At 50.8% G+C, this 16310-nt stretch overlaps 1 protein-coding gene across 1 annotated transcript in view; it reads left to right on the plus strand.

The window, feature by feature from the left end:
• The first annotated feature begins 5373 nt into the window (after positions 1 to 5373).
• The window catches only part of CYRIB (CYFIP related Rac1 interactor B), a 138142-nt gene continuing 127205 nt past the window's right edge, over positions 5374 to 16310 (plus strand). Inside the window, exon 1 of the mRNA XM_030303818.1 lies at positions 5374 to 5401. Coding sequence (XP_030159678.1) covers positions 5389 to 5401 — 13 coding nt within the window. The 5' untranslated portion in view covers positions 5374 to 5388. The remainder of the gene's footprint in view (positions 5402 to 16310) is intronic.

Genomic DNA, 16310 nt, shown 5'->3' on the forward strand with positions numbered 1-16310 from the left:
TCAGGAATCACCCTGGGGCCTGCACATTTCAGATCCTGCCTGTGAGAGTCAGTGGCAAGCTTCTAGAAGGTTCCTAAAGACACATCTTTTTTTGGTTAACGATGGGCTGCATTTTAGTGAGTCCTGCTAAGGCCCATAAGTTGGAAGGCTTCTAGGTGGTCAATGCGAGGACGTGAGGGGCACGTGAGAGCCGAGGAGCATCTTGGAACAGGGCTTCCCAACTGGAGTGTTCCCTCAAATCACTTGGAGGTTTCTCTGCAGATTCTGAGTCAGAGGCGGGGGTGGGCAAAGATTCTGGTCCGGGGACCGCACTTGGAGTAGGGAGAATGTGGAAGCCCCCACTCCCGTCGTTCATTCAGGACCCGGAGCTCGTAGATGTGAATCTGAACATGACACTGAGTGTCGTGGGGCAGCTCGGCAGTGGAAGAGGCAGCCAGGCCCATGATACACACAATTAAAAAGACGGAGGCCTAGAACAGATGGCAGTGACAACACAGAGGGCTGGGCAGGCCCAGGAGGCACCGAACAAGCCCCACGAGGCCTGGACCCTCTGAACAGTTGAGGTGGGGAGGGCTGCATTGTGAGCGCAACAGGCCTTCACACGTGGTTGTGGGCTGCAAGGATCGAGCAGGAAGTTCATGCTCAGAGGGTCAGGTTTTAGGGCGTCCAGTAGTCTTAATTTAACACACGAGGGAACTGGAACCCAGAAGGGGAAGCATCTTGCCCAAGAGACCAAATCAGGCCTGGAACCCGGGTCTTAGCCAGGCCCCTTCACATGGCTGCGTGGTACCTGGGGGCCGACCTCAGCGCAGGGCAGCCCCAGCCCGGGGGATGGTGCCGGCTGGACGTCCTGCCCCAGCTCAGCGGTACCGGTGCTGGTGACCTTTCTGCCACGGGGGACTAAGCCCAACGCAGGAAAAGCGACAAGGTTGAATTCAGGCTCCGTCAGAGGCTGATGGCCCACTTGCCCTTCCTCTGCCAGCACCCTCAGATTTGGGGAGTACAGTGGGGAGCACTCACACAGAGGAGTCAAGGACAGGAGGGCACTTGGGCAGCAAGCAACTTTGCTTGTCTGCTTCAGAGATCCTCCCGTGACCGGCTCTGTCTGGCCACTTGGAGCTCTTTGGGATGTAAACCCAGTGCCTTCTCAGCAGACGCTGCCACACTGTGGAGCCGGAGGAGCCCCTGCCCAGGGCCGCGTGACCTTGGGCCAGTCCCTCACCTTGGTGAGCCAGAACGGTCCTGGTCCGGATGAGGCTTGGCTAGCAGCACCCGGTGTCCCAGCATCCCGGGTGGCTTGGGGGACTAAACGATATCAGGGTGCGTGAAAGTTGCTAGCCAGCCCCCCACAGAGACACTCCCTGTAGTCACCTCCCGCGGACGTAGCCCCAGGTGAGTTGAGCACTGATTTGTCCAGTGCGGGTTTCCATCCAGGGCCATGCCCTTGGAGGAGATGGGGGGTATGAATTTGATGGGGGGGGGCAGGTGTTTCTTTAAGACACCTGCAGACTGCTGGGGTGGCTTCATGCAAAACCAGACGCCGTGGTTGGCCCCTCTGGGGGTCTTCTTTGGCAGGGGGCGCTGGCAGGGTGAAGGACTGTGCACCGGGGGCCAGGTACATCTCCGTTCACAGCCGGCTCCCTAGCTGTGGAGTCTTTCAGATCGCACAGCCTCGTCTGGCATCACAGTGCCTGTTTCACAGCTTGTTGTGGCTCTTACATCAGAAAATGTCTGACTGTGCCTGGCTCAGGGCCCGATGTCTGAGAGGTGCTCCATGATGCAAGTCCGCTGTCCACACAGCCTCCGGGGCTGGGACTCGGGGAGAGGAGCCTGCAGACTCAGGGAGGCCTTCCCTGCCAGTCTCTGCACCAGCCCCAGCTTTGCTCAAAACCAGAGTTGAAGTAAAATGCAGAAGACAATGTGGAAGTGAAACTCGGCAATAACATCCTAAATGTCTGCCCTGCTCCCCTGAACTCTAGTTCTGTGTACTGCCCTGAGTCCCCGAGGCATCAGAGGCCAGCCAGTGTGCACAGATCACACGGGCTTGTGAATGAAAGCAGAGTGAGGTTTTCCAGTCCTTTCTGAGCACACCTTGTTGCTGTCAAGCGTTCAGTTCATAATGGAGGAACCACGTCCATCCTGCCATTCAGGGACTATCATTAAGTGAACGGCCTACTGTGTGCTAGGCCCTGTGATGGGTCCAGGTGGGGAATACACACTGTGTGTCCCCACTGCCACCCACTCAAGTCTCTAAGGGCCTGTGTGGCTTGAGAAGGAAGGCTTTGTTTCCTTGGGCTAACCCACGCCCAGCCCCCCTGAGGTCCGTCCTTGTCACCCAGGAACTGGAGAAGCTCTCTGGCTAGATTTGGGGACAGGAGAGCAGGGCAGTCACTGACGCCAGAGAGGACAGAGCAGCGGGCTGATTGAGCAGGGCAGGAAAGGGGACTGAGGCAGCATTTCCACCCTTTGTGCAGGCATTTATGTCCAGGCAGAGGCCTCCCGAATCACACGGCTCCCATGAGCATGTTGTGGCTTTTGTGATTTTGTTGTTTTGTTTTGTTTTGAAATAATAACCACTTTCCCTGTTGAGCGTGGACGATGTGTGTCTGCGTGTTTTTATTTCTTTTTTTTTTTTTTTACGTTTATTTTATTTTGAGACAGAGAGACAGAGCATGAATGGGGGAGAGGGTCAGAGAGAGAGGGGACACAGAATCTGAAACAGGCTCCGAGCTGTCAGCGCAGAGCCCGACCGCAGGGCTCGAACCCACAAACCGTGAGATCATGACCTGAGCCCAAGTCGAACGCTCAACCGACTGAGCCACCCAGGCGCCCCTGCGTTGTTTTCTTTCTTATGTTCGTGGGAACTCACGAGGCAGGGTCATGTTATCCCCATCTGACAGATGAGGAGACAGAAAACTCAGAGGCTGATGGAGAGCAGAGCTAGAATTAAAAGCTGCCTCACCAGCTTCAGCTCCCACCTGCTGTTTTGACTGCCCCTTTCAGGTGAACCTTGAACATAACTCCCCAAATCTGTAAAGTGAGAGGTGTACCTGAGTAGTTTTCTGCTGCCTGCTCGATGCTGCTGGAAGGGCGTGGGTTTCTAAGGTCGGGGTGGGGGGGGTTTGGTGTTCATGGTAGGCATCTCGGCCACCAGTGTCACCAGAACCACCTGCTGTGAACAGCCAGCCAAGGAAGGTCAGATTTATAAAGCACTCTTGCAAGGAGATGGAGGACTTGGGCTAATTTGAGTCTTGAGGCTTTTGGTAAATTCAGTGTGAAACTGACTCACGCTATTAATACCCCTCTTGATGCATTTGGTGTTGGGATTTGCAGCGCATCACATGGTCTGCAGGCACCCCCACAAGAGAAAGATTTGGGGGGGGGGAATATGGGTTTCTGTGGGTTCGTGTGTCAGGGGGGTTGAATTTGAAAGGCAAATCTCAGTGTTTGGACAGCGGTCGTTGTAGCCTTGAGAAAGTAAGTGGACCAGTATTAATGCCTCTGCTTGTTCCTCCCATCCACTTTCAGTATGTGAACTTGCCAGAACATTCTACGCATGTGTTCCCTCGTCCAGTATTCTTCCATCTGACATATCTGAATCTGGTGTACTTAAGCTTCCAGGGTGGGAGGCCAAGAATCTACATTCTGACAAGCCCTCTCCGGTGATTCTGGTGCAGACCAGTTTTGAGAACCCCGAGGTCCTGTAACTCCTACCCCTGTAACCATCTATTTCTAACATCCGGGGGTGCTGGGGGTGGGGTGGCTGGTGTTCAGATGGAAAGGACGTTGAAGATCACCTTAGTCCCATCCTTCCCAGACCTTTTCAGGCCATGGCTTACTAGGAAACGAATTGTAAGGTGTGGGTCGGGTGGTGGGTAGGAAAAGGGGAAACATCTGACAGCTGGAGGTGACCCGACCCCAGGACCCATCTGCCCAAGTGCTGAGGAGGTCAGCATCTCAACACGGGGCAGCTCGCTCTCGGAATCCCACTTGGGCAGCGCTGATTCTCCTCCAAGGTGGGACCTGTTCAGACGCCAGAGGAGGCCCAGAGAGGTGAGGTGAGTTGCCCAGAGTCACACAGGAGTTTGGGAATCATCTAGGTCACTCTTAGAAAGGAGGGAGCAGGCCAGGGAGGTGAAAGCTTGCTAAGGGCCTGTACAGGCAGCTCAGGGCCCAACCGGCGAGGACAAGTTTTCATGCCCTGACAGCCCGTCCTTGGCAGGCTGGTTATAAGTCAGGGGCCCTCCCCACCCTCCCTCCCTCCCCCCCCCCCCCACCGGCGTTCTCCAGCCTGGGAGGCCTGGTTTCCTGTTGTGATCGGAGACTGATTTTCTGCTACTACCTAACAGCACATCCCTCGAGCACCCAAGGAGGGCAAACCTTAACACAGCAGAGTTGTCTTAATCGTGACTTTCGGAAGTCCTGATGAAAATGAGGCATGAAGCCTGGTTAAAAACGATCTCAGACAGTCTCCTAAATTGGCCCTGAGGGATCGTTTGCATACGGTGCTTTTGTGTACGTGATGCTGTGCAGTAACATGTTGCAGGAAATGTTTCGCACGCACAGTGGTGTATGATGTACCATCAAGTACAGTATCCAAAAATAAAACAAATACAAATTAAATACCACAGGCAAAATATGCTTTTATGTTATTTAAACTCTTTAAAATAAAAATAAAGCATTTGGCCCTTTGAGTAGAGTTGAATACGGCTGAGCTAAATTAGTACGTGATATACGGTTCCATTTATGTTGTGCTAGATGGGGGACCTCCTCAGAATGTGCCGTTGTCCTGACCCAACTGTGGGCTATATATATTACATATATGTATGTGTGATTATTCTAGGGGTCTCTCCTGCTTGAGTGTAATAACTTTGGAGAGAATTTTTTTGTGTGTCCAGCTGTCCTGTGTGTCGGACCCAGTGGACAGGACGGAGGCCGTCTCTTTGGCCCTAGTGAGGCCTGACTCTTTTTTTTTTTTTTTTTTTTTTTTAAAAAAAGGCAACATCCCTGGTCACAGCAGCCCCTAGATTTAGGACCTTTGACTGCCATTGATCCCACACATCTCCAGGATGTGGTTGGGTGCCCCAATCTGGAATTGATCTGAAAGGGCTCCTGCATCCATGAGGGACCCCAGCCTTGGGAGATGACCCCACTCCCTGAAGCCCTGCCTCCAAGTGGGACCTTCTCTTTCCCAAGCAGCGTTTCTCAAAGTTTCAGTGGTGAAATGCAGGGGAAGTGTAGAAAAACGACATTTGCATACTTGTGACTTTCCCCTAGACCTCTCGCTTGCAGAAGTAAATGAGGAATAAAGAAGGTATGACCTTTGGAGTGTCCCCCACCCCCTCTTCTGCCAGCACCTCCCTCATGACCAGGGAATGTGGTTGGAAAATGCCTCTCTCAGGTAAATTGATCTTTGTCTCCAGACCTTGGACACTTAAAACCGAAAGAGAAGGAACCTGATCTTTCGTTCTCCATCATATTAAGTAGCTGTTGGGGCAGGAGGGAGAGGGTATTTGATTCCACTTTGGAGCTTGTTGTTGTATGTGTTATGCAGCTCCCATTCAACAAGGGGGAGTTGAAAAGCCCCTGAGATTGCTGTGCTGATGTGCATAGACTGGAATGTTCCATAAGAGCTCAAGGCAGAGAAAACCCCAGCAGGTGCCCCTATCAGCACCCCATGATGCCTAGGAGAGGTGTCCCCAGCCCCAGGAAGGAACCTGTGTCTTTTTTCTCGTGGCCAACTGGGTCTTTGTAGGTCTTGTGGCCAACTGGGTGCTACAAAGACCCTTCTGGGAAACTATGGAATTTATGTTAAGAGTCATGAAGATACTTGTAACCTTTGACCCGGGGAATACCTACTTCTGACAAGATATCATAAAGGAACAGTTCCAAATACGGACAGAATGTTGCACAAAGATGGTCAGCTTAGCGCCTTTGACAATAACAAATTGGAAGTAACCTAAGCATCTGAAATTGATCAAATATTTGAATCAGTCATGCTGTAGCCCCTCAAAAGAGGGCGCAGGAGGCTGGGAGGAAACTGAGAAGAGCAGTCATTTGTAGGAAAAAAGTTTGGAAGGAAATACACACCAAAACGGCATCCGAGGTTGTGGCAGGGGGCTATGAATGTGGATAAATTTCTTTTCCTTTCTCTTTTATGCATTTTCTGCAATGTGGTTATGAGATTACTTTTGCTGGAAGAAAACCTTCTCCTCTCCCCTCTTCTCTGTTCCTCTCTGATCTCTTTTTTTTCTAAGAAACCGAGAACTCTACTGTTGCAGGAGGAAGAAAGAAAACCAGTGTTTAGATCACTTTATAAATAGTGTACGACAGAAGAGAGCAGTGACTAAAACTTAGACCCAGGCGTCCTTGGGGTTAACATACTAACAGCCTTGCCAATAGGACTGGAACACAGCTGGAGAAAGACAGCTAGCGGTTCTTGAATAATAATAGCCACCAAGAGCGGACCCTCCTAGACCCATGGAGAAGGAGTCCCTGTTGCCTTTTGATAAGGGAGGTAACCTGAGGTCAGAGATCATGTGACTTTTCAAGACTCACCGCCTGCCCTCTTGGTTAGCAGGTGATGGGGCGAAGGGCATCTGGGGACACCCCAAAGCCAGTGACTCTCCTCAAGTCATATGGAAGTTACTTTCAGGGAAGGGTAGGATGAATGACAGCTGCCCATTAAGAACAGCCCAGTGTTTTCTGCGTGGGCGACTCCGAGGCAAAAGTGAGCTTCCGGCTCAGGTGGAGGGAGCTGTGGTCTCCACGGGAGGTCGGCGGCTTCTGTGCACCCGCACTTGAGTACCCCCCTCCTCCGCCTGTGCATCCAGAGAGGGGGGTGCCCTTGATCTCTAGGAGAAGGACCGCTCTTCAGAACCTGCTGCCTGCGCCCTGTGGCGGCTTCCAGCGGGCAGGGAAAGGATGCGTCAGCCCTTCTGAGAAACCCGTTAAAGGGCAGCCCAAGGCACCTCGGCGGGGGCTGAGCGCAAACCGCTTAGGGGACTGCAGATTTCCAGACAGTCTCTGTGGTATTTAAGACACCGTTTTCTCTCAAGTTCTGTGTCTGCCATGCAGCCCACTTGTCATCCCTGCCTGGGATGGAGAGGTTTTTGGAGAGGTTCTGGTTAAACTCGTCAGCCACTTTTTTTAAGGAAGGCACAGAGCATGCAAAGGTGCCTGGTGCACAGGTGCCACGTGTATGCTTGATGGATCAAGGTATGAGCTAATTTTCTGCCTCGGGCGGAAAATGGGAAGTGTTTTTAAGCATTCATTTAAAACCCCAGGATTCCTAATCTTGATGTATGTGTGTACGTGTTTCTGTGTTTAGATACGAAGGGAGACACGGTTGAGGCTCTCACATTGACATTTATGGAGTGTCCAGAACATTCCTCGTTTTCTCCATTCCCTTTGCCCTCTGTCCTCCTGTCGGGCACGTGAGCTGTGCTCCCCAGCCCCTTCCAGAAGAACGGGTATGTGGGGCAGGCAGGTGTGCTGCTTTGGGTGAGTGAAGGAAGAACAGAACGGAAGCTCCAGCTACTTGCTGGGCTGGGCCCCGGCTTCCCAGCTGAGTCACGCCTGTTCCTCTCGCTGCAGTTTCAAGGGTCAGAGGAAAAAGTGAAGGACCAGAGATCAGAGTGAAAAGCTGGCAAAGGCGCCTGTCACCCAACTAACCCCGTCAGCGCCTGGTGGGGGAGACGGAGTTGAGCTCAGCAAATGGGAGCTGCCGGCCCTGGGGGTATGTTCAGCTGGTTTGGTGAAAGGTGGAGCCCCGGAGAAAGGTTGAAGCCTATGGCAGCCCCAAGGGTGCATTTCCCTGGGGACATGGGTTTCAGGGGCTCCTGAGGGGGCCGCTGCTGGGCACACAGGCTGTGCCACTGCCACGAGCTGCCACTCGGCTTCTCCCAGCCTCCCACCCTTCGTCCGTGGAGCAGTAGAACATTCCTTACTCAAGAGTGAGTTGGGTGATATGTCTGTCACCTCCCCACGTCCCTGTCCTAATGACCATTTACCGTAGGAGCACGGTCACCTTGCACCCTTCCAGAGCGCTGTGTCTGCTTTCTGGGGCCGGAGGGGGGTCATTTTCTAGGTCTGCCCTGCTCTCTCCTCTCCCCTCTTCCTTCCCTGTCCCCCCTCCCCATCCCCCCTTCGCCTTCCTGCACCCCTTTCTCAGAGCATGGGACAATTCCTCCGTTAGACTGAATAATTGAGAGCTAACTCTAGGAACAGAGTCTATGAATAGATGTGCTGGAAGAAAGCATTTTTGCCAAGTTTGAGCTGAGCTGAGTATTGTCAGCACTGAATTAAGATGAGCTTCCTGGCTCTCTTTCTACTTAGCATTGACCAAACACTATGTCTTGAATCTTAAGGAAAAAAAAAAAAAGAAGGAAGAGAAAAAAGTCAGGGGCTTATATGACAGCAAGTAAAGTCTAATCACAACACTTCCCATACGTACGGAGTTTTGTATATGCTGTGGCCTTGTTGCACTAAACATCGCTGAGCCCTAGGACTGGGCCTCTTTCTTTTTCTTTTTTTTTTTTTTTTAATTTTTTTAATGTGTATTTATTTTTGACAAAGAGAGACAGAGCATGAGCAAGGGAGGAGCAGAGAGCGAGGGAGACACAGAATCCGAAGCAGGCTCCAGGCTCGCAGCTGTCAGCACAGAGCCCGACGTGGGGCTCAAACTCACGGACTGTGAGATCATGACCTGAGCCAAAGTCGGACGCTCAACTGTCAGAGCCACCCAGGTGCCCCGGGCCTCTTTCTGTTTTAGGTCCACAGGTCAGGCCCATAATGTCTGGCTCCAAGCGTGTCTGCAGAACGAGTGCATACTTTTTTCAGAAAATTGAAGCCCAGAGAGGTTGAGGGATCTGTCCAAGGCTGCACGGCTGGTCAGGACCAGACTTGGAACTTAATTTCTCAGCCCTGGCTACTCTTAAACTCCACTTGGTGGTCTCCTCACACATGCTCTTCAGGACGACAGGGAATCCAGAAAGTCAGAGACACAGCTCAGCTAAAGGAAAGAGTTTTACTGAGGCCTCGGTGCTCCTTTAGTCCGATGGCTGGTATTCCTTCACCCTCAAAATTAGCCTGCTCTCATGGTGGCCACATACACTGCCCTCCCCTCTCCGTTCCCTGCCCCGCTTGTGTGTTTAAGCATCTTCTCATTTGTGTGACCCTCTCTGGGTTTCCTCTGAAGCTCCTGGAAGCTACCCGGGGCCGCGTTGTGGAGCGAGTGAGAAGTCAGAGGGCAGCCGTGGCTTCTGCTGTGGAGCTGAGCGAAGGAAGACGTTGGTCCTCCACGAGTGGGCACTGTCCTCTCTGTTAGTTAGATGGTCCCCACGTTGGGTCTTCTCTGGACGAACCACTCTGTCTCGTTCCACGCTTTCCCTTTTCTCATCTGTGGAAATGGTGTTTCGTTCAGCAAACGCATCCAGAGCCCCTGTTGTGTGCTGGGTACAGTACTGTGGCTCTGGTCTCTCATGCTAAGTGCTGCCCTGTCCCCTCAGCCAGCTCTGCGCCCTGTCTTACTTGGGTCCCTGTGCCTTCTTAGCCTGTAACTTAGGAGGTTTTCCAGAAGGCTGTGCTCCGATAGACTCATGGGGAAGCCCTCTGCCCCTCTCCCCATTCCATTTTGGGTCCAGTGAGTGAAAACCCTGTGTCCTCACTGTTGTCTGTCTTTCTTTCTTTTCTTTCTTTCTTTCTTTTCTTTTTCTTTTCTTTTCTTTTCGTTCTCTTTTCTTTCTTTTTCTTTTCTTTCTTTTCTTTTCTTTTCTTCTCTTTTCGTTCTCTTTTCTTTTCTTTTCTTTCTCTCTCTCTCTCTGTCTCTTTCCTCCTTTCCTTTCCTTCCTTTCCTCTTTCTTTTTTTTTTTAACTTTTTTTTTTTTTAACGTTTATTTTTGAGACAGAGAGAGAGCACGGGCAGGGGAGGGGCAGAGAGAGAGGGAGACACAGAATCGGAAGCAGGCTCCAGGCTCCGAGCCATCAGCCCAGAGCCCGATGCGGGGCTTTGAAACTCAGGACCGCAAGATCGTGACCTGAGCTGAAGTTGGACGCTAACCGACTGAGCACACCAGGCGCCACGCTTTTCTTTCTTCTTTCTTCTTTCTTCTTCTTTCTCTTGTTTATTCTTCTTTATTTCTTTCTTTATTTTCTTTCTGTTTTTCTTTTCTTTCGTTCTTTCTTTTTCTTCTTTCTTTCTTTTCTTTCTTCCTTCTTCTCTTCTTCCTTCCTCCTTCCCTCTTCCTCTCCCATCCTCCTCCTCTTCGTCCTCCTGCCTCCTCCTACCTCTTCCTCTTCCTCTTCCTCTTTCCCATCCACTTTCCTGTCCACTTTCAGCAAGCATTCATGAGACATGAACTGTGTGCCAGGGTTTGGGGCAGGTGCCCCAGGACAGAGATTAGCAGATTGTAGGCAGTGCTCACAGAGTCCTGGACTGTAGGAGGGGATGGACATAAAAACAATTCATTGCATTAATATGCAAAGTGTTAAAGTCCTCAACATTTTAAAACTCGGAAAATGACGACACACATTGTTTAGGGGGGTATAAGCATATGTGTTAACAGTAAAAAGAGGGGCATCTGGGTCGCTCAGTCAGATAAGCGTCTAACTTTTGGTTTCGGCTCAGGTTATGACCTCACAGTTTCGTGGGTTCGAGCCCCGCATCGGGCTCTGTGCTGGCGGTGCAGAGCCTGCTTGGGATTCTCTCTTTGTCTGTCTGTCTGTCTCTCTCTGCCCCTCCCCTGCTCATGCTATCTCTGTCTCTCTCTCAAATAAATATCTAAACTTAAAAGTAAAAAGAAATGCATGGCAGTGATAAATGCTCAGTTCAGGAGAGTGCTTACCTCTGGGGAATTGGGGAGATAAATATGATCGGGGGAGTGTGGTGCTGGGGGACTTTGTATTCGTTATATTTTATTCCTCAAGCTGGATGATGGGTACAAGAGATGGTTTGATTATTCTTTATGTATTTTTTGTGTGTATCTTAATATTGCACTGTGAAACTTTTTAAAGTTATTTATTATTTTGAGAGAAAGCGTATGTGGGGAAGGGGCGGAGAGAGAGAGGGAGAGAATCTGAAGCAGGCTCTGCACTCTCAACAATTTGAGCCTGAGAGGGGGCTCGAACTCAAGAACCACGAGATCATGACCTGAGCTGAAATCAAGAGTTCGGCTGTTTAACTGACTGAGCCACCCGGTGCCCCATACACAGTAAAACTTTTTAAAACAGAATTGTAAACAAGAGGTTATTTGGAGACGCTAGCCTATGAGGGATTCTAGCCAGATATAGAAGTTTCTCCTGTCTGTACATCTGGCCAAGCACAGGGCTCGGCCAAGCTTACACTCTCGGGATGTGTTGATGTGAACCCTGCCTGGAGGGGCTGGGAAAAGTTTTTATAGAGAAGGTGACAGTTTGTACTGAGTTTTGAAGTTCCATGCTGGGAATAGCATTTCAGACAAAGGGAACAGCATATGCAAAAGCAAGCAGGCCAGCATTCAAGAACTGCAAGGTATGTGTGGCTGCATCAGCTCAGCTTTGGGCAGTCCTGCAGCGCGTTTTGCTTGTCATCGTTTCTACTTAGAATGGCCCAGAATCCAGGTTTGTTGGAGTTGACTCAGGATAGATTCCCCTCTGGTATTAGAAGCAAGTCAATTTCAGAGAGTGCTTCAGTGTTATCAGGGCCTCAGCTTTGTGAGAGCTGGTGTCAGTCCAAGGAGATTGGCTTTAGCTTCAAGCGCAGGAAGCCGCTGGTAAACTGAGACTCTGATAAAGGAGTTGGACCTGTAGAGCGTAAAAGCCGGTGACAAGATCGTCTTGTACAGAAAAGAGCCAGGCTGCCATTGTGTCACGTTTTAAAGACCCATCTGGGGAAAACGCTCAAAGAGCGGGGAGGGCAGAAGGGCAGTCTTTCTGTTTAGTGGCTCTGGGAATAATGTATATTCAAGATGGTTTTCTTTGAAAACATTTGCAAAGCCAGCGGAGCCCTCGGGAGAGTCCGATTAAAGCGGTGATGGGAATTTCACCCGTGCTTAATCAGAGACATCGACTCTTTTCTGGGCCTCCACTCTTCCCCTCCCCACTGTGTCTTTATTTGTGGAAACGTGTTCTTTGGGGGTTCGTTAGGGCTGGTCCTGGGCATCACCCCTCATTTGCCCACTTTGATCTCTGGGAAGTCATCCGCTTCTCGGGGGATCCTTGGGGCTCCCAGGCTCCTTTCCATCTTGGCCACTTGTGTTCAAATTCAGGCCATACTCTCATCCATACTTGACAAGAGAGGTAATTCTCCACACCCCAGGTTCCTACCCGAACCGAGGAAGGACATGGTTTGAGGGCAGGTGTCACTTAGCTGCGGTCTACTGCAGTGACCACGTGAGGAGCCAGACGCCTCGGGAGGTGAGATGACAGCGTACGTTCTGGAAGGGGGCGACCTCAACGCCTGACACTTTATTTGGAACACAGGTTCCTCCACCAAAGGTTGTCTTCAACTAACCTGCATGTCTACGGCTTTTTAAGTGCCGTCTTGATGAGCTGCATGACAGGAGTGGGGGATGGGGAGCCACCTTAGCTGCATGATCTACAAGGAACTTAGCGCACATCTCCCGCCGGGGACCAATTAATTCTGCAGGAAGTTATGGTTTACATTTTCCCTGGGAACACAGGCACTGCGCACCATCCACGGCCCTTGGCCCTCCGAGATCCTCCCTGCAAGGTCTGCTTAATCACCGTCCCGCTTGAAAACTCACAGCATTTCCCCCTGATTTTTTTAGCTAGTCTTTACCCGCATTTCATCTGCTTTCTCTTAACCACTTTTTTTTGGGGGGGGGTGTGTTTATAGACCTTGAGTAAACATAAATCCTTGGTTTTAATTACGAAGCCAGCGATGGCCAGAAGAAGAGGCTCCTTCTCTGCATTTCTCTTGCATTGTGGATGTGGACAGGAGAACAGATGGAGGCAGGGTACCCTGATGGCTGATAGAATGACCTGGGGGTGAAGAATTGCATGGTCTCCCACCCCCCTCAACAGACCATGTGCCCTGATTCAGCTTAAGTTACATCTTGACTTATCTGCAACGATCACTTGACATTACCCTTAATTCATTCATTCATTCACTCATCGATTCACCAGAGGGACATCACTTTTTGTAACACCGTTTCATAGTCAGACCCTAGTGATGTTGGCTTGTGTTCACTCTGCGTTTCTGCCCCTACAGTGGAGCATAGCGTGGGTGCTCAGTAAATATTTGTTTAATGAATACACGAGTGCCTGACATTCCGTCATTAGGAATCCTTTTTTTTTTTTTTCTTTTAATCGCAGGCTCTGTCTCCTTGTATCTTAAAAAATGCCCAGAGGGAGGGTATAGAATCCCAACAATAAATTGATCACAGGAGGGCAGATGGAATTCTGTGGTTCTTGGAGAGAGGGAGAGCTAGAAGCTGGCCGGGGTGTCCAGTGGGTGTGGAGAGTGGGATTAGTGGCCCAGCATCCATGCTTTTGGAGACACACTGGTCTAGAAACCAAGTGTGTGTGTGTGTGTGTGTGTGTGTGTGGGGGGTGATGCCAGATTCTTACCTTACACGCCTACGCATTCATTCTGCCCCCATTGCGTGCCACGGTGGAGTAGGTCCTGTGGATACAGTGATGCGTGAGGTCTAAGAGTCCCTTTTTCCTCTAAGCCAGGGAGTTTCGATTGAAGGACAGTGATGATACAGGGAGCTGTGAGCTCATGATGGGGGAGGGGACATTGAACTCAGCCAGAGAGACCAAGGAGGGCTTCCTAGAGGAAGAGGCATCCAAAAGGGCAGGGGCTGTATTTTATTACTCTTCAGATTCCTAGCTCTAAGCAAAGTGCCTTGCACCTAACAGGTGTTCAGTGAATGATGAATGAATGAATGTATGAAAGGGTTTAGTAAACTGGAAAATGGGGTACAAATGGCAGGTGTTGGCATCCTGATTTGTGGAGGGTTGAGGAGGGGCACCTGAGATTAGCTTTATCTCCCATTTTCGGAGGACTGACTGTTGCCGAGAGCCGGGGTGTGCCCTGGGGCACCTAGGGTGTCTGCTTCTGCCTTCGTCGCCCCCATTCAGGGAAGCAGACTGCCCAGGGCTTGACATTTTTAACCAACTCAGTAGCCAGAAGCTGTTCTGGTAGGATCCAGATTTGGGCACGCAGCCCTTGTCCTCTGGGTCGGTCCTAGGGCTGGCAGCTGACTAAGCAGGTAGCTATGCATGCGTGCGTGTGTGTGTGTGTGTGTGTGTGTGTGTGTGTGTGTGTAGATGTGGAGTAATGCCCAGCGAATGCTTAAAAAGGTCTGCAGCATATATTCAGATCACCTCTAATCCTCCGTCCAGCTGCCGTCCCCAAAGTGAAAGTGACTTTTCCTCTAGTTGACTGGACTTCTGGAAGTCGGGGACGGCAGCGGATTTATCTTTGTAACCCAGATACCCAGCGTAGGACGTGATACATCTGGGTCTTGGGACAGTTTGCAGAATGCATGCATGCATGCACGCGTGAACACATGAATGAATGAACTTCAGGTAATGGCAACGGAGTTATCCAGGATGCATCTGCAGCCTAATGTCTTTATGGGGTAGAGGGAGAGGGATGTTTTTCTGGAAGTGACCTTTTGCTACTACTTTAGATGTTTTGCAATAGCAGATACTTGAAATTCTGCTTGACACTTGCTCTCTGTGGTGAGAGATGAAGAAACCCTTCCTTTGTTCACACTTGGCTCTGGTGCTGTGTAGACACAGGCAGGGGCCTGTCCCTCACATCTGCCACCCTGGGAGTTTCTGAGTCCACTCTGGGGGACCAGTAATAGAGAGAAAGGGCTCGTGGACCTACAGTTAATTTCTACAGTCTTGGTGAATTGGTATGTCTCATGGACACTTTCTATATTTTGGGGTGCTCAGCATCCTGCCCACCTTCCTGTTTGGGGGAACATCCAGTATGTAGGTCTTGGAAGGGGATGGAGCTCTGGCTCTCAGTAGGGAGGTGGAGGCAGACCAGACATTCTTTCTTCCCGCCTCCACTCGGCCACTTGGCATTGGTTCTGGCTGAGTTCCGCAATGAAAGCGGGGGTAGTGAGCAGCTCTTCCGAACTGGAGTCCAGTTGAGAATGGCAGGTGTCCTAAGCAGATGTCCTGTGGTGTGGCCTGGCTCATATTTCCACTCTGCCCAGTCCCCTTTGGTCCTTAATCCCAGCCTGGTTCTCCAGCCTGCCTGTTGCTCCTGGGGCTTTCTGTTATGTTCTCATCAAATTCCTTTTCTCCATAAAATAGTCATAGCTGACTCCTGTTGTCTGTGATCAATAACCCGGACTGACCTGCATGGCTGAGGCCACAGTGAGGCACTCGTCGCTGATGGGCACCTTGGTAACCTGGTGAGAGAAGTGAGCTTGCTTTGGACGTTCCCCTGTCTCCTCCCTCCTCCCTTTTGTGATATAGACACCACCGAGCTCATTCACATTTCTTTTTTTTTTTAACGTTTTATTTATTTTTGAGAGAGCATGAGCCGGGGAGGGGCAGAGAGAGAGGGAGACACAGAGTCGGAAGTAGGCTCCAGGCTCTGAGCTGTCAGCACAGAGCCCGACGTGGGGCTCCGATTGGTTTACCACAGGATCGTGACCTGAGCTGAAGTCGGAAGCCCAACCGACTGAGCCACCCAGGTGCCCCTCATTCACATTTCTTGAAGACTCAGTCTCTTGCAGTTCAGGTCGGTGAACATCGGGGCACCTACTGTGTGTCATGTTGTGTTGTCCGAAAGCACAGGGATACAGAGATAGTCCGTAATCCTGGACAGTAAGGGGCTTACAGTCCAGAGGTGGGGAGATGGGCATATCGTTGGATAATTCCGCTCAGCAAGGTGGCAGAATAGAGCCAGGCAACGGTGCTGTGTTTGTGTAGGTGACTCCTCATCCCAATGAGGGACCCACAAGGAAGAGGTGGGGTGAGGAGGATGCAGGGAGTTAGCGAGACTGCCCAGATAGATAGGAGTTTTGCAAAAGGGCTCAGCGTAACCAAACCCAGGGAGGTGACCGGTATTACAGTGGGTGGGGAGGCAGAGGATGGTCGATGGTCAGTCTGGAAGGGAAGGCAAAAGTCTAAATATGGGTATGCCAGGGGCCAGCAGACATTTTCTGCAAAGAACCAGATGGTAGGGGAGGGTAGGTGATGGGCATTGAAGAGGGCATCTTTTGGGATGAGCACTGGGTGTTGTATGGAAACTAATTTGACAATAAATTTCATATAAAAAAAAAGAACCAGATGGTACATTTTTAGGCATTGTGGGCCATATGGTCACAAGCGATCTA

Source organism: Lynx canadensis, chromosome F2 (genome assembly GCF_007474595.2).
Source record: "Lynx canadensis isolate LIC74 chromosome F2, mLynCan4.pri.v2, whole genome shotgun sequence".
In the NCBI taxonomy this organism is placed as follows: Eukaryota; Metazoa; Chordata; class Mammalia; order Carnivora; family Felidae; genus Lynx; species Lynx canadensis.